Genomic DNA, 16,282 nt, shown 5'->3' with positions numbered 1-16,282 from the left:
ACGTATTTTATATAAAATACTTTATAATAATGTGTTGGAAGAAGGTAACTACACACTCACCTGATCAGAAGATGATCGGACAGCACTACGACTTGCAGAAGTAATAATCCTCAGTAGATCTGGAAGATCTTCACAAAAATCGAACTTCTCGCGGACAGAGCTTCGGCTCGGGAACCGCACTTCTCGGGATCTTCGGGATCTTGGGACTTGCCTCGGGGCTCGAGTATGATACCGGGGCTTCGGGGTATTTCTGGCACGCAAAACGATGCAAAATGGGAGAGAGAAGAGAGAAAATGAACAAAAGAATCGGCTGCCTTCGGATCCTATTTATAGGAGGCTGGAGCCTCGGAGTACGCGGGGCGTACTGCCCGAAACGTCATTGCTTACGTATCCGAAGCCACTTGCTACGAGTGTCGACATCTTCGGTGTACGCGGGGCGTACTTCGGATCGGATTGCTGACTCCTCTTCGGATAATGCCTCCGAATTAAAGATTTAATTTAAATACAAAATATTTAATAAACTTCGGAAATTCATATCTTCTTCATACGAACTCCGTTTTCGACGTTCTTTATATCCACGCGAAGGTGAGACTACGCTCTACAACTTTCGTTTAGACTCCGTCGGCTAATTTTGACTTTATTTTTTATTATTTATTTTTAATAGGCCGCGACAGAAAAACTTCGTTATAAATTCATAACTTCTTCGTTTGACGTCCGTTCTCGCCTAACTTTTTATCGCTTCGATACCAACAACGAGACCTTCGATCCTCGTTTAGATTACTTCGGCTAAAAACCGCTCGATCTCAAATCGAGTATTTCGGACTGCACACCGCTAAGCCGAAACTTCGATAAATCATAACTTCCTCATACGAAGTCAGATTTGGGCGTTCTATATATATATTCGGAAACCTCGTTTCAACTACTACAACATTATTCAAAGATATTAAGTTTATTTTACACTTAAATTTTGACGCTTATTTTTATTCTTAATTAATCAAACCACATAATTAAGCAATTAAGCACAAAACACACAATACTTAAATAATACAATCTTTATTATTTCAAAACGGGTTACAGAGGTTAACCTAGACTATTACATTGCTAAAAATGGCAAGCCCGGAAACACAGGCGTTACAATTCTCTCCACCTTAGAATGATTCCGTCCCCGGAATCACACATCAACAAACAAATGCGGATAGCGACTCAACATGTCACTCTCCGTCTCCCAGGTGAGATTCGGCCCATTCGTGTGTTTCCATCGGACAAGCACTAACCCAACCATTTTGCGTCGCAACTTCTTAGTCTTTCGGTCAACAATTGCCTTTGGTTCTTCAATCAACCTTTTGTTCTCATCAATTCTCAATTCAGAAATTGGAATTATATCGGGAACTTCTCTAGTGAACTTCCTCAAATAACACACATGAAAAGTGTTGTGAATTCCATTCAGTTCTTCGGGTAATTCGAGCTTGTAAGCTTGGTTCCCAATCCTCTGAAGAACTTTAAACGGTCCAATAAACCTTGGACTCAACTTTCCCCTTTTTCCAAATCTTATAAGTCCCTTCCACGGCGAGACTTTAAGCAAAACCGAATCTCCAATTTCAAAAGTCATCGGTCTTCGCTTCTTGTCAGCATAGCTCTTTTGACGATCTTGAGCTGCTAACATTCTTTCCCTAATTATTTTCAACTTTTCAGCAGTTTGATGAACCATCTCCGGTCCCATAAACTGCTTTTCCCCAGCCTCAAGCCAACAAGACGGCGTACGACACTTCTGTCCATACAAAGCTTGATAAGGTGCCATCTTAATGCTCGAGTGGAAACTATTATTATAGGAAAATTCTATCAAAGGTAAATGTTCATCCCAATTACCTAGGAATTCCAAGGTACATGCTCTCAGCATATCTTCAAGTGTTTGTATCGTTCTTTCACTCTGACCATCAGTCTGCGGATGGTAAGTTGTACTTAAACATAACTTGGTACCTATTTCCTCTTGTAGACTTTTCCAAAACCTTGAGGTGAAACAGCTATCACGATCCGATACAATCATTAACGGAACACCGTGAAGCCTCACAATTTCCTTCACGTAAGAATTCGCAAGCTTTTCCATAGACCATTTCTCCTTGGCTGCTATGAAATGCGCACTCTTAGTGAATCTATCAACGACCACCCAAATCATGTCGTGACCATTCTTTGTTCTGGGCAGTTTAGTGACAAAGTCCATAGCAATGTATTCCCACTTACCCATAGGCATAGGCAATGGTTCTAAACTCCCGTAAGGTTTCTGATGTTGTGTCTTGACTCTCGCACAAGTCACACACTCAGCCACATACTTTGCAACATCAAGCTTCATCGTCGGCCACCAGTAGTAGGGTTTCAGGTCCCTATACATTTTAGTGCTACCAGGATGAATTGAGTACATGGTTTTGTGAGCTTCTTCCATCAGAAGATCCCTAATTCCTCCTGACTTAGGTACCCAAATACGATCTTGGAATACCTTCAGTCCATGACCGTTTGTACCAAACACCAACGTTTTACCCAAACGTTCCTCCTTTCGGTCATTTTTCTCAGAAGCTTCCTCTTGAGCTTTCTTTATACTTTCCACAATGGTCGAGACAACTTCAATTCTCAACGCTCTTGGCCTTCTCCTTTCAAGATTGACTTTCCGACTGAGAGCATCAGCAACAACATTAGCTTTACCGGGGTGGTAAAGTATCTCGCAGTCATAGTCTTTAAGTAATTCTAGCCAGCATCGTTGCCTCATATTCAATTCCTTCTGATTAAAGAGATATTGGAGACTCTTATGATCAGTAAAAAGTTTGCACTTCGTGCCATAGAGGTAATGCCTCCATAATTTCAGAGCGAAAACTACCGCTGCCAACTCCAAATCATGAGTCGGGTAATTCTTTTCATGCTCTTTCAGCTGTCGAGACGCATATGCTATCACCTTTTCTCTTTGGGTCAAAACACAACCCAATCCAACCCCAGACACATCGCTATAAACAGCGAAGTCTTCAACTCCATCGGGTAGAGAAAGTATCGGTGCCTCGCATAGCTTCTTCTTTAGCTTCTCGAATGCTTCTTTATGCTTAACACTCCAAGCATAAGTAGCTCCTTTGTGGGTCAAAGATGTCAATGGAGTAGCAATCGAAGAAAAGCCTTGGATAAACCTGCAGTAATATCCGGCTAATCCTAAAAAGCTTCGAATCTCCGTGGGACTTTTCGGTTGTTCCCACTTCATCACAGCTTCGATCTTCGCTGGATCAACCATTATCCCTTCTTGGTTGACCACGTGACCCAAGAATTGGACTTCACGAATCCAAAAATCACATTTGGAGAAATTTGCATACAGTTTCTCCTTCTTCAAAACTTCTAACACTTCTTGCAAGTGTCTGCCATGTTCCTCCTGGCTTTTCGAGTAAATCAGAATGTCGTCTATGAACACTATCACAGATTTATCAAGGAAAGGATTACAAACCCTATTCATTAAATCCATGAATGTTGCCGGAGCATTGGTTAGTCCAAACGACATAACCAAGAACTCGTAGTGTCCATATCTAGTTCTGAATGCAGTCTTCTCGATATCTTGCTCTCTTACTTTTAGCTGATGATATCCTGACCTTAGATCGATCTTCGAGAAATTGCTCGAACCTTGCAATTGATCAAATAGGTCATCAATCTTCGGCAACGGATATCTATTCTTTATTGTTGCCTTGTTCAGCTCTCTGTAATCGATGCACATTCTCACACTTCCATCTTTCTTCTTCACAAATAACACCGGAGCTCCCCAGGGCGATGAACTAGGTCTAATGAAACCTTTGTCCAATAACTCCTGAAGTTGCGTCATCAGCTCCTTCATCTCCGTCGGTGCTAATCGATAAGGTGCTTTTGCTATTGGCGTGGTTGCTGGTAGCAAGTCTATTCTGAACTCCACTTGTCTATTAGGTGGTAATCCAGGAAGATCTTCAGGAAATACTTCCGGATAATCACACACCACTGGAATACTCTGCATCACCTTCTTTTCTTTCTTAGCAACGATCACGAATGCTAAATATGATGTACATCCCTTGGTCAAACACTTTCTGGCTTTCATTAGAGAAATGATTCCAGAATTTACTCTGCGTTTGTCCCCATACACCATAAATGAATCCTTCCCAGGCGGGTTTACTTTAACTATCTTCTTCTTGCACAAAATTTCGGCATCATTGGCGCTAAGCCAATCCATTCCCAACATGATGTCGAAACCATTTAGTTCGATAGGCAATAATTCCCGTGAAACTTATTCCCATTAAGATCAATTAAGATGTTTTTCATATGATGGCTAACAGGTACAAACTTGCCACTAGCTACTTCGACTAATAAAGCATCATCTAGTCTATCAATAGGCAAAGCTAGCTTTCTACCAAACTCATGCGAAATAAAGGAGTAGTTGGCTCCAGAATCAAACAAAATTTGAGCAGGTAATTCGTTAACAAGAAAGGTACCTGAAGCGAAATCAGCTTCATCTTTCGCAGCTTCGAGTGTCATCTGGAAGGCTCTCGCCTTCGGCTTTGGTGGAATGTTGGGCCTAGCTGCCTCTTTCTTCTTCGGACAGTCTTTCAAAATATGCCCCTCTTCATTACAACCAAAACACATCCTTTTGTTGTTCGGACATTCATTGGCAAAATTTCCAACCTTTCCACACTTGTAGCAGGTTACATCCTCGCTACATTTCCCAAAGTGCTTTTTCTTACACTTATCACACCTCTTCGCTTCGCCTCCTTTTCCTCCAAACTTTTTCGAATCAGATTTCGAAAATTTGCTTTTCTTAATGAAATTGTAGGGCATAATCGAGATTAAACATGCCATTGAAAAGTTCAATGAATCTCAAAAGATCTAGGAGTTTCAATTCATTTAAAACTTAAACTTCATTTTCGTTTTTCATGGTGGAAATTAGTGAATCTTCATTTACATACCTTCATATATTTTGCGACCAGATTACGGCATCCCTCTTCTAGGTTGTAGAATATTGTGTTGGATCCTAGCCTTAATAGCTCATTTGGGTGTTTTATTAAGGACTCAATCAACTTAACTTGAACTTTCTCCCGTTTTGTAGATGTCTAGTTCTGACAATCATGGTCTTCCCAAATCCCATGTAACAAGCTTTCCAAATGAGGATGATGTTCCACGATATGATCGAGGAACAAGAGATCATGCTTCACTTCCTCCACATCCTCCAATTATTCTCCCCGACCCACAAGTTCGAAGGCTTGAAAAGTTCAAGCTCACTCAAGCCCTTTTGGCAAGTAAACATGAAGATGGGAAACATGTGTGTGCACACGTCTTAGAGATGAACTCACACATTGATAGGTTAAGCATGTTGGGTGTTGAGATTTCAAGTGAGTTGGCTGTAGACTGGGTTCTTCGGTTACTTCCTGAATCATATAGTGAGTTCGTTAGAGAGTACTATATGATGGATCACGACGTAACCCTCATTGATCTCACCCGTTTGCTTATAGCTGCTGAATCAGCAATGATTTGGCGTGTTGGTCAAGCAAATTTGTCTGGTGAATCAAACTCCCAAACTTCGATGGATACTGGCAACATTGGAAGTCCAAAAAGAACTAAGTATGTGATTGTCCGATGTGTTGTGCCAAAGGAGTCCATTTGCTTTTATTGCCAAGAGAAGGGGAATTGGAGACGAAGCTGCCCAAACTACCTAAGAGATCTAAGAGATGGGAGAGTCAAGACATATGGATCTGCTTTAGGTAAAATCCATTAACTAACTCTTTTAAGTTCCTACTCTAGATTCTTAATACATGATGTGATAAGATTGCATTTTGATGTTTTGTAGGATCGAAGAAAAGAGAGGAAGCTTAAGGGAAGAAGTGAGCTGAATCTAATCATGAAGAAATGGATTTCGGTCGCATTGCTTGAAGATTGGATTCTTGAGCTACTACTTGGAGTTAGAATAGATTGCTAAGAAATATGTAATAACATAGTTTTTCAGTTGAATTGCATTGTAAGGACAAATTTTTCCTCAATAAAATGAATTTTGATTTTATCTTATTTATTTATCCTTGCAATGGCATGTATGAAAAATTGATGTTTGAAGGTTTCTATTATTAGCAATAATGGATTTGATTCTTAATTATGTTATTTGTGGAGATGTCAAGAATTTACCAAATAGGGAGAGTTTCTCATCGCCCAAGTTTCAATTGGAAAGAAACTTGGAATCATGCAACTTGGTTGCGTGATGAATGAAAACTTTCATATTTGTAGATTAGACTAATTCTTTGACAAAGTGTCAAGTGAAGGACTAGGAGATCGAGTACACTAGGTTGTATGTTGATCAAGTCCACCACAAGAGTGATAAAGATATTCGTCATGATTTACTAAATCTTAGTAAATATGATTATACTTATAAGATTAAGTGTAATTCTGAGTTGGTTGAAAGAGTTTCAATGAATAGCAGAACGAATAAAGAAGAATCAAGTAGGCAGAAAGATAAAAGTTTCTCTATTCTAAGAAGAAGGGAGAGTACCTTTTATTGTGTTTTATGATAAAGTCTTAATGATTAAGAACCATATCTCAATTGGTCCTCTAAGTGAGTCTTAGTACATTTGTATGTCTAAGAAGAGGAATCGGGAATTGTGGAAATGGTTAAATCAAGAAGTCAATCATACTTCGTTCCAATATCAAATCTTAGAGTCACAAAAGAGAACACAAGGTGGAGCATTTTATCAAACACATTGTATACATAACACACATCAGAACTATAAGCATAATACACATAAAATCTAACATGATTTTTACATCAAACACCTTGAGAAGAGATCAATGGTGATGGCGATCATAAGTGGTGGCGACATTCATTAGCGGTGGCGGCGATATGATGTCGTTGGTAGAAGGTAACAAAAAACTTTGTGAAATAGAAACAAATTCTTAAATCTACATCAAATCTAAGTAGATTTGGAGGGAGAGAGGGCAGTGACAGTTGATAGTGGTGATGGTAGTGACGGTGGTTCACGACAAATCTAGAGGAGATGAGCAGCGAATATGGGTTAGGCTTCAACTCTGATAGCGGAGGGTGGTGGAGAACTAGATCTCAAGGCGTAAATCCTAGATCTATAAGAGGATACTATAGATTTAACTCGATCTGAAGGTAGATGTTATATATCTGAAGGTGACAGTTGATGGTGGTAAGATTGATGACGGTGGCAAGAGGCAGCGGTTAGGCAATAATGACATATCTGGTGTAACATCCCCCTCTGGCACGTATCCCAATGTTGTCCGCTTTGGGCCACTCGGCACGAGGACTTCCCAGGGGGTCACCCATCCTGGTATTACTCCCGCCCGAGCACGCTTAACTGCAGAGTTCTTATGGGATCTGCTGCCCTCACGGCTTTAAAACGCGTTGTGATAGGGAAGGTATCCACACCCCTTGTAAGGAATGCTTAGTTCTCCTTCCAAGCCGATGTGGGATCAGATCTAACCCACTTTCACCCCCCATTATAGGGTTCGACGTCCCCGTCGAACACATCGACCCGTGCTTTGGCTCTGATACCATTTGTAACATCCCCCTCTGGCACGTATCCCAATATTATCCGCTTTGGGCCACTCGGCACGAGGACTTCCCAGGGGGTCACCCATCCTGGTACTACTCCCGCCCGAGCACGCTTAACTGCAGAGTTCTTATGGGATCTGCTGCCCTCACGGATTTAAAACGCGTTGTGATAAGGAAGGTATCCACACCCCTTATAAGGAATGCTTAGTTCTCCTTCCTAGCCGATGTGGGATCAGATCTAACCCACTTTAAAAATTGTAACGCCCGTAGATCAGGGCTAGTCAATTTAGAGACGATAGGCGTCAAAAATGAATTTTTGATGAAAGATTATTTAGAATGAATAATTTTAACTAAGTTATAGTATATGTTACAAGGTTTTCGTGCATATAAAGAACGCCGAAATCCGAGTTATAACGAAGAAGTTATGACCTGTCGAAGTTTCGCAACAGAACCAGCACGACACAGCGCGACGTAAAAAGTGAATTTATGTTAGAGCGATATTTAGCCTTAGTGATCTAAATGAAAGTTGTAGAGTTCGTTAAACCGTGAGCGTGCATAAAAAGAACGTCCAAATCTGACTTCGTATGAGGAAATTATGATTTTTCTAAGTTTCAGCTTAGTAGTATGCAGTCCGAATACTCGATTTGAGATCGAGCGGTTTTTAGCCGAAACAATCTAAATGAGAATCGAATATCTCATCAATTGTAGTGAAACGATAAAAATATAGGCGAAAACGGACGTCGGATGAAGAAGTTATGAATTTATAACGGAGTTTTCCAGTCCCGGCCTACTAAAAATAATATAATAAAAATAAAGTCAAAATTAGACAACGGAGTCTAAACGAAAGTTGTAGAGCGTAGTCTCACCTACGCGTGGATATAAAGAATGTCGAAAACGGAGCTCGTATGCGAAAGTTATGCAATTTAGAAGTTCGACGAGTCAAATTACGCCCAGCGTAATTTGAGTACGCCCAGCGTACTCAAAGGGGTGCAACTTGTCTGACCAATACTCGAGTGCCACCAGTCGACGCACGCAATGACGTCAAAGTACGCCCTGCGTAACTCGAGTACGCCCCGCGTACTGAGTACGCCCTGCGTAATTTGAGATTACGCCCCGCGTAATCCCAGACCCAGCAGCCTATAAATAGAACTCGAGATCAGCCATTTCCTTGCAATTTTTCTTACTTTCTCTCTAAGTTTTTGCCTCGATTTGCGTGCCAATCATATCCCGAAGCCCCGGTATTATTCCCAAGCCCCGAAGCAAGATCCGAAGCCCCGAGGATCCCGAAGAGCGTTATTCCCGAGCCGAAGCGTTGCCCGCGAGGAGCCGGTTTTTGTGAAGATCTTCCAGATCTACGGAGAAACACTACTTCTGCAAGCCGTAGTGTTGCCCGATCATCTTCTGATCAGGTGAGTGTATAGTCACTTTCATCTTACACATAAATATGAAGTATTTTATAAAATACGTGTTATGTGTTATATATTAATTATCTATTTGAGATGGATTTGGAATTGATGTTTTTATACGGGTGTTAAATGATTTAAATTGTGTTTGTATTTATATCTACAAAAATGTTGGGTAGAACATGGGTAGATGGAATTGTTGGTGACGATGCGACTTCGTGCCTATTGAGTAAGCCTTGGTGACGATGCGACTTCGTGCCTATTTGATAAACCTTGGTGACGATGTGACTTCGTGCCTTTGGTGTAAACCCAGGTGACTATGAGACGTAGTGCCTATTGTGTAAACCCTGGTGACTATGAGACGTAGTGCCAATTGTATGAACCCTGGTGACTATGCGACGTAGTGCCTGTTGTATAAACCGTGGTAGCAAATGGACTGTGTGCCAGTTCCTTAGGTAAACCCTTAGGAATGAATGAAGAAAGTATAATCGATTCTTAGGGTAAAACCTTAATAAATAAAGAAGATAATGGGGATGGGTATTTGGGTTGATCGTTGATAATTGAATATAATAAATGTATTATTGTGGGTTGAAAACCCTATATGCTCACCAGGCTCCCAAGCCTGACCCACTCAGTTTTCTTTGTATCACAGGTATCAATACGAAGACATATTTCACTGAGAGAATAAAGGAGATGTAAATCATTAATGTAAGTTCTGTTTATGCTTATGTGTCTGTATCGAAACATGACATCCCGAGATTTTGTTATATAATGAAAATACTTTTCTTTAAGAAATGCTTTGATAAATTCTTATCATATTTATTTTGGGGACAAATTCTGCAACAATTTTCTTTAAACGATTACTCTGATTTTAAAAAAACAAAGCATAAACAAATCGGTCTTTTCTGGCCATGAAATTGGGGATGTCACATCTGGAGGCGAATGTTATAGATCAAAGGACTAAGAACACCACTGGAGATGAAGAAAAACCAATTGAATCATTCAGATCTAAACAGATCTGAACAAAAAACAAAAAAGAGAATCGATTAAAATCAAGCCACCGGAGATGGTAAGCGGAGGTGGTGGTTCGCAGCTGATACGAGACAACGACGAGGGAGGTAGTGGCGGTTGACCGTGTTTTCGGGCAGCAATGGTGGTTGTAGGTGGTAATGAAGCATGGTGTTGGTGAGAGAATTTGAAAGTGTTCATAAGTTTGATATTTTTTTAGGGAAATCTCCAGAAAAGTCCTAAAATTTTTACCCTAATTTATGAAAAAATCACAAACTAAAATTTATTTACGAAAAAGCATGAATTACCGGTAAAAATGACGATTTGACCCCTTTTTTCCGGTTTAACGGTTTCATTACTTACCTGTTTCATTAAAGTCCTATTATTTTACAATAATTTACGAATAAGTCCCAAACTAAAATTTAGTGATGATTTGGCCATTTTTCTCCATATAACATACATTTTACTTGTTTCATTGCTGACGTCGACGCTAATCATTAAATAAACTGATGAGATTGATATGTTGGGTTATATAATGTTATGTTACCATAAAACTTGATATCCTTATGTATTGTATATTTTCTTTTGTAATCTAACATACATCAAACGAAGACTGCAATAATTTCATAAACTAGCAACAACTGCGTTATTTTTACGTTTACAAGAAATTTCAAATTGTTTATCGAATCTTATGTAACCCAATATATCCATCTCATCATACATCGGCTCATTTCTTATCCTTTTTCCTGGATTACACATTTTATTGGTTTCATTGTTGACCTAGATACATAATCATAAATGAACATATGAGATGGATATCAAATTTTACAATAAATATAGCATTATATAACCCATCAAGTCGATCTTATCAGCTAATTTAATGACTAGATGTCTAAGTCAGCAATGAAATGGATAAAATGTATGTTACATTAAGAAAATGACTAAATCATCACTAAATTTTAGTTTATGACTCATTTGTAAATTAGGGTAAAATAATGGGACTTTAATGAAACATATAAGTAATGAAACCGGTAAACCGGGAAAAATGAATCCAATCACCATTTTTACCGATAATTCATGTTTTTTCGTAAAAAAATTAGTTTAGGACTTTTTCGTATATTAGGATAAAATTTTAGAACTTTTCTAGATGTTTTCCATTCAGAAATGTAGGATAAAGTGTTTGATCTACTCTAATATGTTACTATTATGTTTGATGTTAAAATGTCCATGATACCCTTCTTGTTTTTTGTCCAATAAGCAAAACATAAAAAAATCAAAATGTTAAAATTGACAGCTATACCTTATTTGTAAGCTAAAAAATGGTTTCTAAAGGTTCCTAATATGTTTTGGTTGTCATATATATATATATATATATATATATATATATATATATATATATATATGGAAAAATTCAGTGGAGAGCCATTATTAATCAATAAACCATGTAACCAATCTAAAGCGTCAGAATTTAAAGTGATCAACGACAAAAGAAATGGTTGTAGACCTTTAGAACGGGCGCACATGTTCCAGATTATAACAAAATTCACAACCTTTTTTTCGTAGCCCATGTTTTTATTAAAAAAAAAAAAAAAAAAAAAAAAAAAAAAAAAAAAAAACGTATATATCATTGTTCATGATTTTTCGTCCTCTTTTCATAAAGATCTATATTAATATACAAAAAATGAATTTTTTTCAAGAAAACCTAGTTTATTTCTTTGTTTTTTGAAAAGTTAATGCTTATTTTTTATCAAAAAAAATTTAATAAATATATCAAAATTCATATTTTTTTTTTGTACTAATTAAACTTAAATTCATATTGATGTAAAAAAAAACAAAATTTTAGTATAGATTCATATTGTGAGTCTAAGCTAATTCATAGTGTAAATAATAGTAAATCAAATTCCTATTTTATTTGAATTGAACTAATCAAGGTTTTTTTAATCGATGTTTATGTTAGTTAATAGAGGACAAAAAAATTAAAATTTTCGGTATAACTAGTTTTTTGGATAAAAATAAACTTAAATATTGAAAAAAAATAACAAAACGAAGTGCTTTATTTTTCAAAAATAAAAACTGTTTTTTATATATATATCAACATGAATCTCTATGGAAAAATGATGAAAAATCGTAAACAACGATATATTCGATTTTTTCTGATAAAAACATGGCTTAAAAAAAATTAACAATAAAATGTGGGTTTTTTGGTAAGATGTGGGTTTTATGGTATAATCCGGTGTATATGCGTACAATTTACAAGTGTACATCCATTCCTTTGGTCGTTGATCGCATTAAATTTCGACGTTCACGATTCATTCATTCGTTTTTTGTTAATAATGGTTTTCTCTCTCTCTCTCTCTCTCTCTCTATATATATATATATATATATATATATATATATATATATATATATATATATATATATATATATATATATATATATATATATATAATACACTAGTATTTGTTTATATATAATCTTGTATATAAAAAGAATTTGGATGTTAGAAGCTATCATGATTTACGACCCGAGTAGCCAGCCATCTCAGACTATGCCACCAATAACATTCAATCTATTTGATCCATGTCGATGATCAAAGACTGCACCACCACCAAACCATCGTCCACAACCGTGAGGAGCTCCTTCTTTCTCGGTTGTTTTGGTTGTTCCGGCGAGAAGATACAACGCAGGGATAAAGTCAACTTGGGCTGCCGGCGTCGTTGGATCTCTAAGTGGAACTTGAGTTTCAAAAAATCCGCCACCAAGACAGTTCCTGTTGAACTCACCTCCACCTCCGGGAAATCAAAATCGTTTCAGCTTTTGGAGAAACATGCTCCGGCGACATCCGATACAACATGGGAAATTCAGGTGGTGGAAGAAGACGCAACGTTGACCAAAAAATCTGTTTTCATGGTGGAGGGAAACCTTGCTCCGGTGACATCCAATGAACATAATAACCGTCGGAAAAAATGGGTTTCTATACTCAAGCGTCAAAACGCGTCATCCCGTAGCAGCCGAAAAGAAATGAAAGCAGCCACCACAACAGCCACCAGTGCCGGCCTAGACCCCCCGGGAAAAAAATCTGTGTCAATTTCTTACCCTGTTGTTTCTTTCCCTCTCAAACCTTTGACTGATGCGACATCTCTACCGCCGCCTAAAGAGAAGAAACCTTCTCATGCTCCTCCTGCAGCCGGTGGAGCTGACAAAGTAACTTTCAACAAGCAGCCGCCGTTGGCTGGGCGGTTTGATTCCGTGATTGGTATGTCAGTAATACTAGTGGCACTACTCATAATGCTGCTATGGGGTAAGATATGTGCTGTTCTTTGTACTTCTGCGTGGTTCTTTATAGCGCCACGCCTGGTGGCCGGCGGGGAACGTTCTGCCTTAGCCACAGCGGAGAAGGGACGGCAGGAGTCACATATTAACTTGGATTTGGAGTCAACGGAGTACAAGAAAAAGGTGGTTTTAGAAGGACTTCTTCAAAGAAACCACCGGAATGTTGTTGGTAGATTGTAGCTTTATAATCCTTGGCTATTTTTCGTATTCTTATTATCTTCTTTCTAAAATTATTTTACTTTTGGGGTTTTCATAGGGTTCAAGGAGATCGTACATACCATTTTTTTTTCTTTTTTTTTTGTTTGTCTGTTTAATGATTTGTGTACTAAAAATGGTTTTCAAACTCAACTATCATTGTGAAATTCCCAAGTAATTACCACTACGCCACCTGTATTATGGTGCGATTTTATTGGTTCTAATTTTTTAATTATACATACAATTCAATTGAAATATTTGATTATTTATCATGCATGTCTAATCAAGAAACCGACACTGAGTAAATTCAAACAAACGACATTAAGAGTAACTTTACATTATTTCATGTTTCAATATTGTGATGTTATTGGTTGGTTGGATTATAGGTTTTAACTTTGTGCTTTGTTTTTATTAGTTGTATTGTTCTTGAAGAGGGTTTCTGAGATTTGTACAATCGGTTTTAATGGTATGCAAAATATTTAGATGTGAGTTTTTAGTGTGGACTTAAGTTTATACACATTTAGATATGTGTTTCGTTAGATTATTGGCAAAATGCATGTAAAATTCATGTACTTTCTTTGAAATTTAATTTTAGGCAATGTACTTTGAAATCAACATATAAAGACACAATATGAGTTTATTCCTAATATATAAGAAGTTGTAGCACCCCAAAGTCAACAAAAGAGCAACTATAAATTTCGATAATAATTAAAACAACTTTTGACACCAAAATGTAAATTAGCAAGGTGGTCAAAATATGTGTGACAATGTATTGGAAATGCAACTCCCGACCAAAAACTACACGACGCTAAGGCAATAATATTATTGTTTAACGTGGGGTTACCATACATGAAAAAAATATGCCACTAAAAATCTATAACTTTTAGTGATATTTTAAACTATACAAAATTTTAACACTCGATAACTTTTACTGATATTTTAAATTAGATAAATTTAAAAAAAAACGATCCACGTGATTTCTAAAAAGCGGCAAGGCGTAAATAATCAAAAACATTTCGAATAGGTTCATATGGTTTCAAATGATTCTTTTTTACACTTGTCTGATTATAGTCTTTATCTTTTTTTATGACCAATATGCCCTTGTTAAAATTTCAAAATTAGTATGTGCTTTTCAAAATGTGGCAAGTTGATCTTTTTTTAACCGTTACCACCATCATCTTCTTCAGCCACCGACACCACCACCGTTGCCTTCAGCAACTGTCATCACGACCATCATTGCCTTCCCTATGCACCAACACCACCTTTAGCAACTACCACCACCATGCCACCTTCAGCCATTGTCGTCACCACCGCTATCACTGCCTTCAAACATGATATAAAGGTGACTAAGATAATGAATTTTTTTGTATATTGCTATGGTTATATACAAATATTTACACATAGAGGAATACATGAATAACCCTAGTCACATGATAAACAGCGCCACAAGACTTGTAACATCCATAAATTTTACACCAAATTTAAACTTTTCAAATCACAATTTAAACCCAAATAGTGTTTGTTTACAAATTGTTTTCAAATCATTATTCATCAGAGCATCCCAAAAACAGATCGTAAGGATGAGGAGCGGTACGGCCACACCTTCACCTTGTCACGATCTCCTGAAGTACCTGAAACAATAACTGAAAACTGTAAGCCTAAGGGCTTAGTGAGCTACCCTCAAAATACCATCATCACACTGATAATATCATATCAGTAATAATCAATCAATCAATATGCATACTGGGCCATCGGGCCGACTAGACCGCCCTACAGGGCCTACAGTCTAACTGAATCTATACCGAGCCTTCGGCATGACTGGACAGCCTTGTGGGCCTACAGTCTCCCCGGACTGCTCATAGGGTATGTTGGCCTTCAGCACAAAGCAGGACCGCCTCAACCCAACCCCCAATCAACACACATGTGCACATAAATATCATATGCTAGCATTCATAACAGTCAACCAATCTAACAGATCAAATATCATAACAACATCCTATAATCAGGATACCGATCTAACCGGAATCTAACATAGCAACCATCCTACACCAGGATGAAATCTAGCATATCAGTAACATAGCAACCATCCTAAACCAGGATGTATCTAGCATAGCAATAACATAGTAACCATCCTAAACCAGGATGAAATCTAGCATATCGGTAACATAGCAACCATCATAAACCAGGATGTATCTAGCATAGCAATAACATAGTAAGTTAGTAACCATCCTAAACCAGGATGAAATCTAGCATATCAGTAACATAGAAACCATCCTAAACCAGGATGTATCTAGCATAGCAATAACATAGTAACCATCCTAAACCAGGATGAAATCTAGCATATCAGTAACATAGCAACCATCCTAAACTAGGATGTATCTAGCATAGCAATAACATAGTAACCATCCTAGACCAGGATGCAAACCATAAAGGGTCGACCTTGGTGCCTTAGACCCTTTTGATACAGTGAGGATAATTCACCTCGCAGATGTTGACTCGGTAGATAAATCCCAACTCTCGGATCACTCACCAAAGACTCCTCCACCTATTACCATAGTACGAGCATACTCATAAATCCTCAACCTCACAAGTACTCCATAAACCAACTAGTCAACCCCAGGTCAAAGTCAAAGTCCTCAGTCAATGTCAACAATCCCTGTTGACCTTAACTCGCCGAGTACCCTCGGCTACTCGCTGAGTTCTTTGATGTCCTTTCCCACTCGCCGAGTCATCGGGTGACTCGTCGAGTTCCTACGAATTTCGATCGAAACCTAAAGGCCACCCGTCGAGTTTCCTTCTTGCA

General features: G+C 38.0%; 1 protein-coding gene and 1 pseudogene across 1 annotated transcript; one reads left to right on the top strand and one right to left on the bottom strand.

Annotated features, from left to right (window-relative positions):
• Nucleotides 1-7,589: 7,589 nt before the first annotated feature.
• Nucleotides 7,590-7,707, bottom strand: LOC145096555 (5S ribosomal RNA; annotated as a pseudogene).
• A 4,748-nt stretch (nt 7,708-12,455) lies between these two features.
• Nucleotides 12,456-13,734, top strand: LOC145094404 (uncharacterized). The gene has a single exon (XM_079032617.1). The coding sequence runs from the start codon at nt 12,532-12,534 to the stop codon at nt 13,462-13,464; it is 933 nt and encodes a 310-aa protein (XP_078888743.1). The 5' UTR covers nt 12,456-12,531; the 3' UTR covers nt 13,465-13,734.
• Nucleotides 13,735-16,282: the final 2,548 nt, after the last annotated feature.

This window comes from Lactuca serriola, chromosome 3 (genome assembly GCF_051521515.1).
Source record: "Lactuca serriola cultivar US96UC23 chromosome 3, Lser_US96UC23_V15, whole genome shotgun sequence".
NCBI lineage: Eukaryota > Viridiplantae > Streptophyta > Magnoliopsida > Asterales > Asteraceae > Lactuca > Lactuca serriola.
Note: the sequence above shows the minus strand (reverse complement) of the source record. Positions and strands in the feature narration are given on the sequence as shown.

Bases quoted from the DNA above. Each gene is read 5' to 3' on its own strand.
- LOC145094404 (XM_079032617.1), top strand. From the start codon at position 12,532: ATGTCGATGATCAAAGACTGCACCACCACCAAACCATCGTCCACAACC.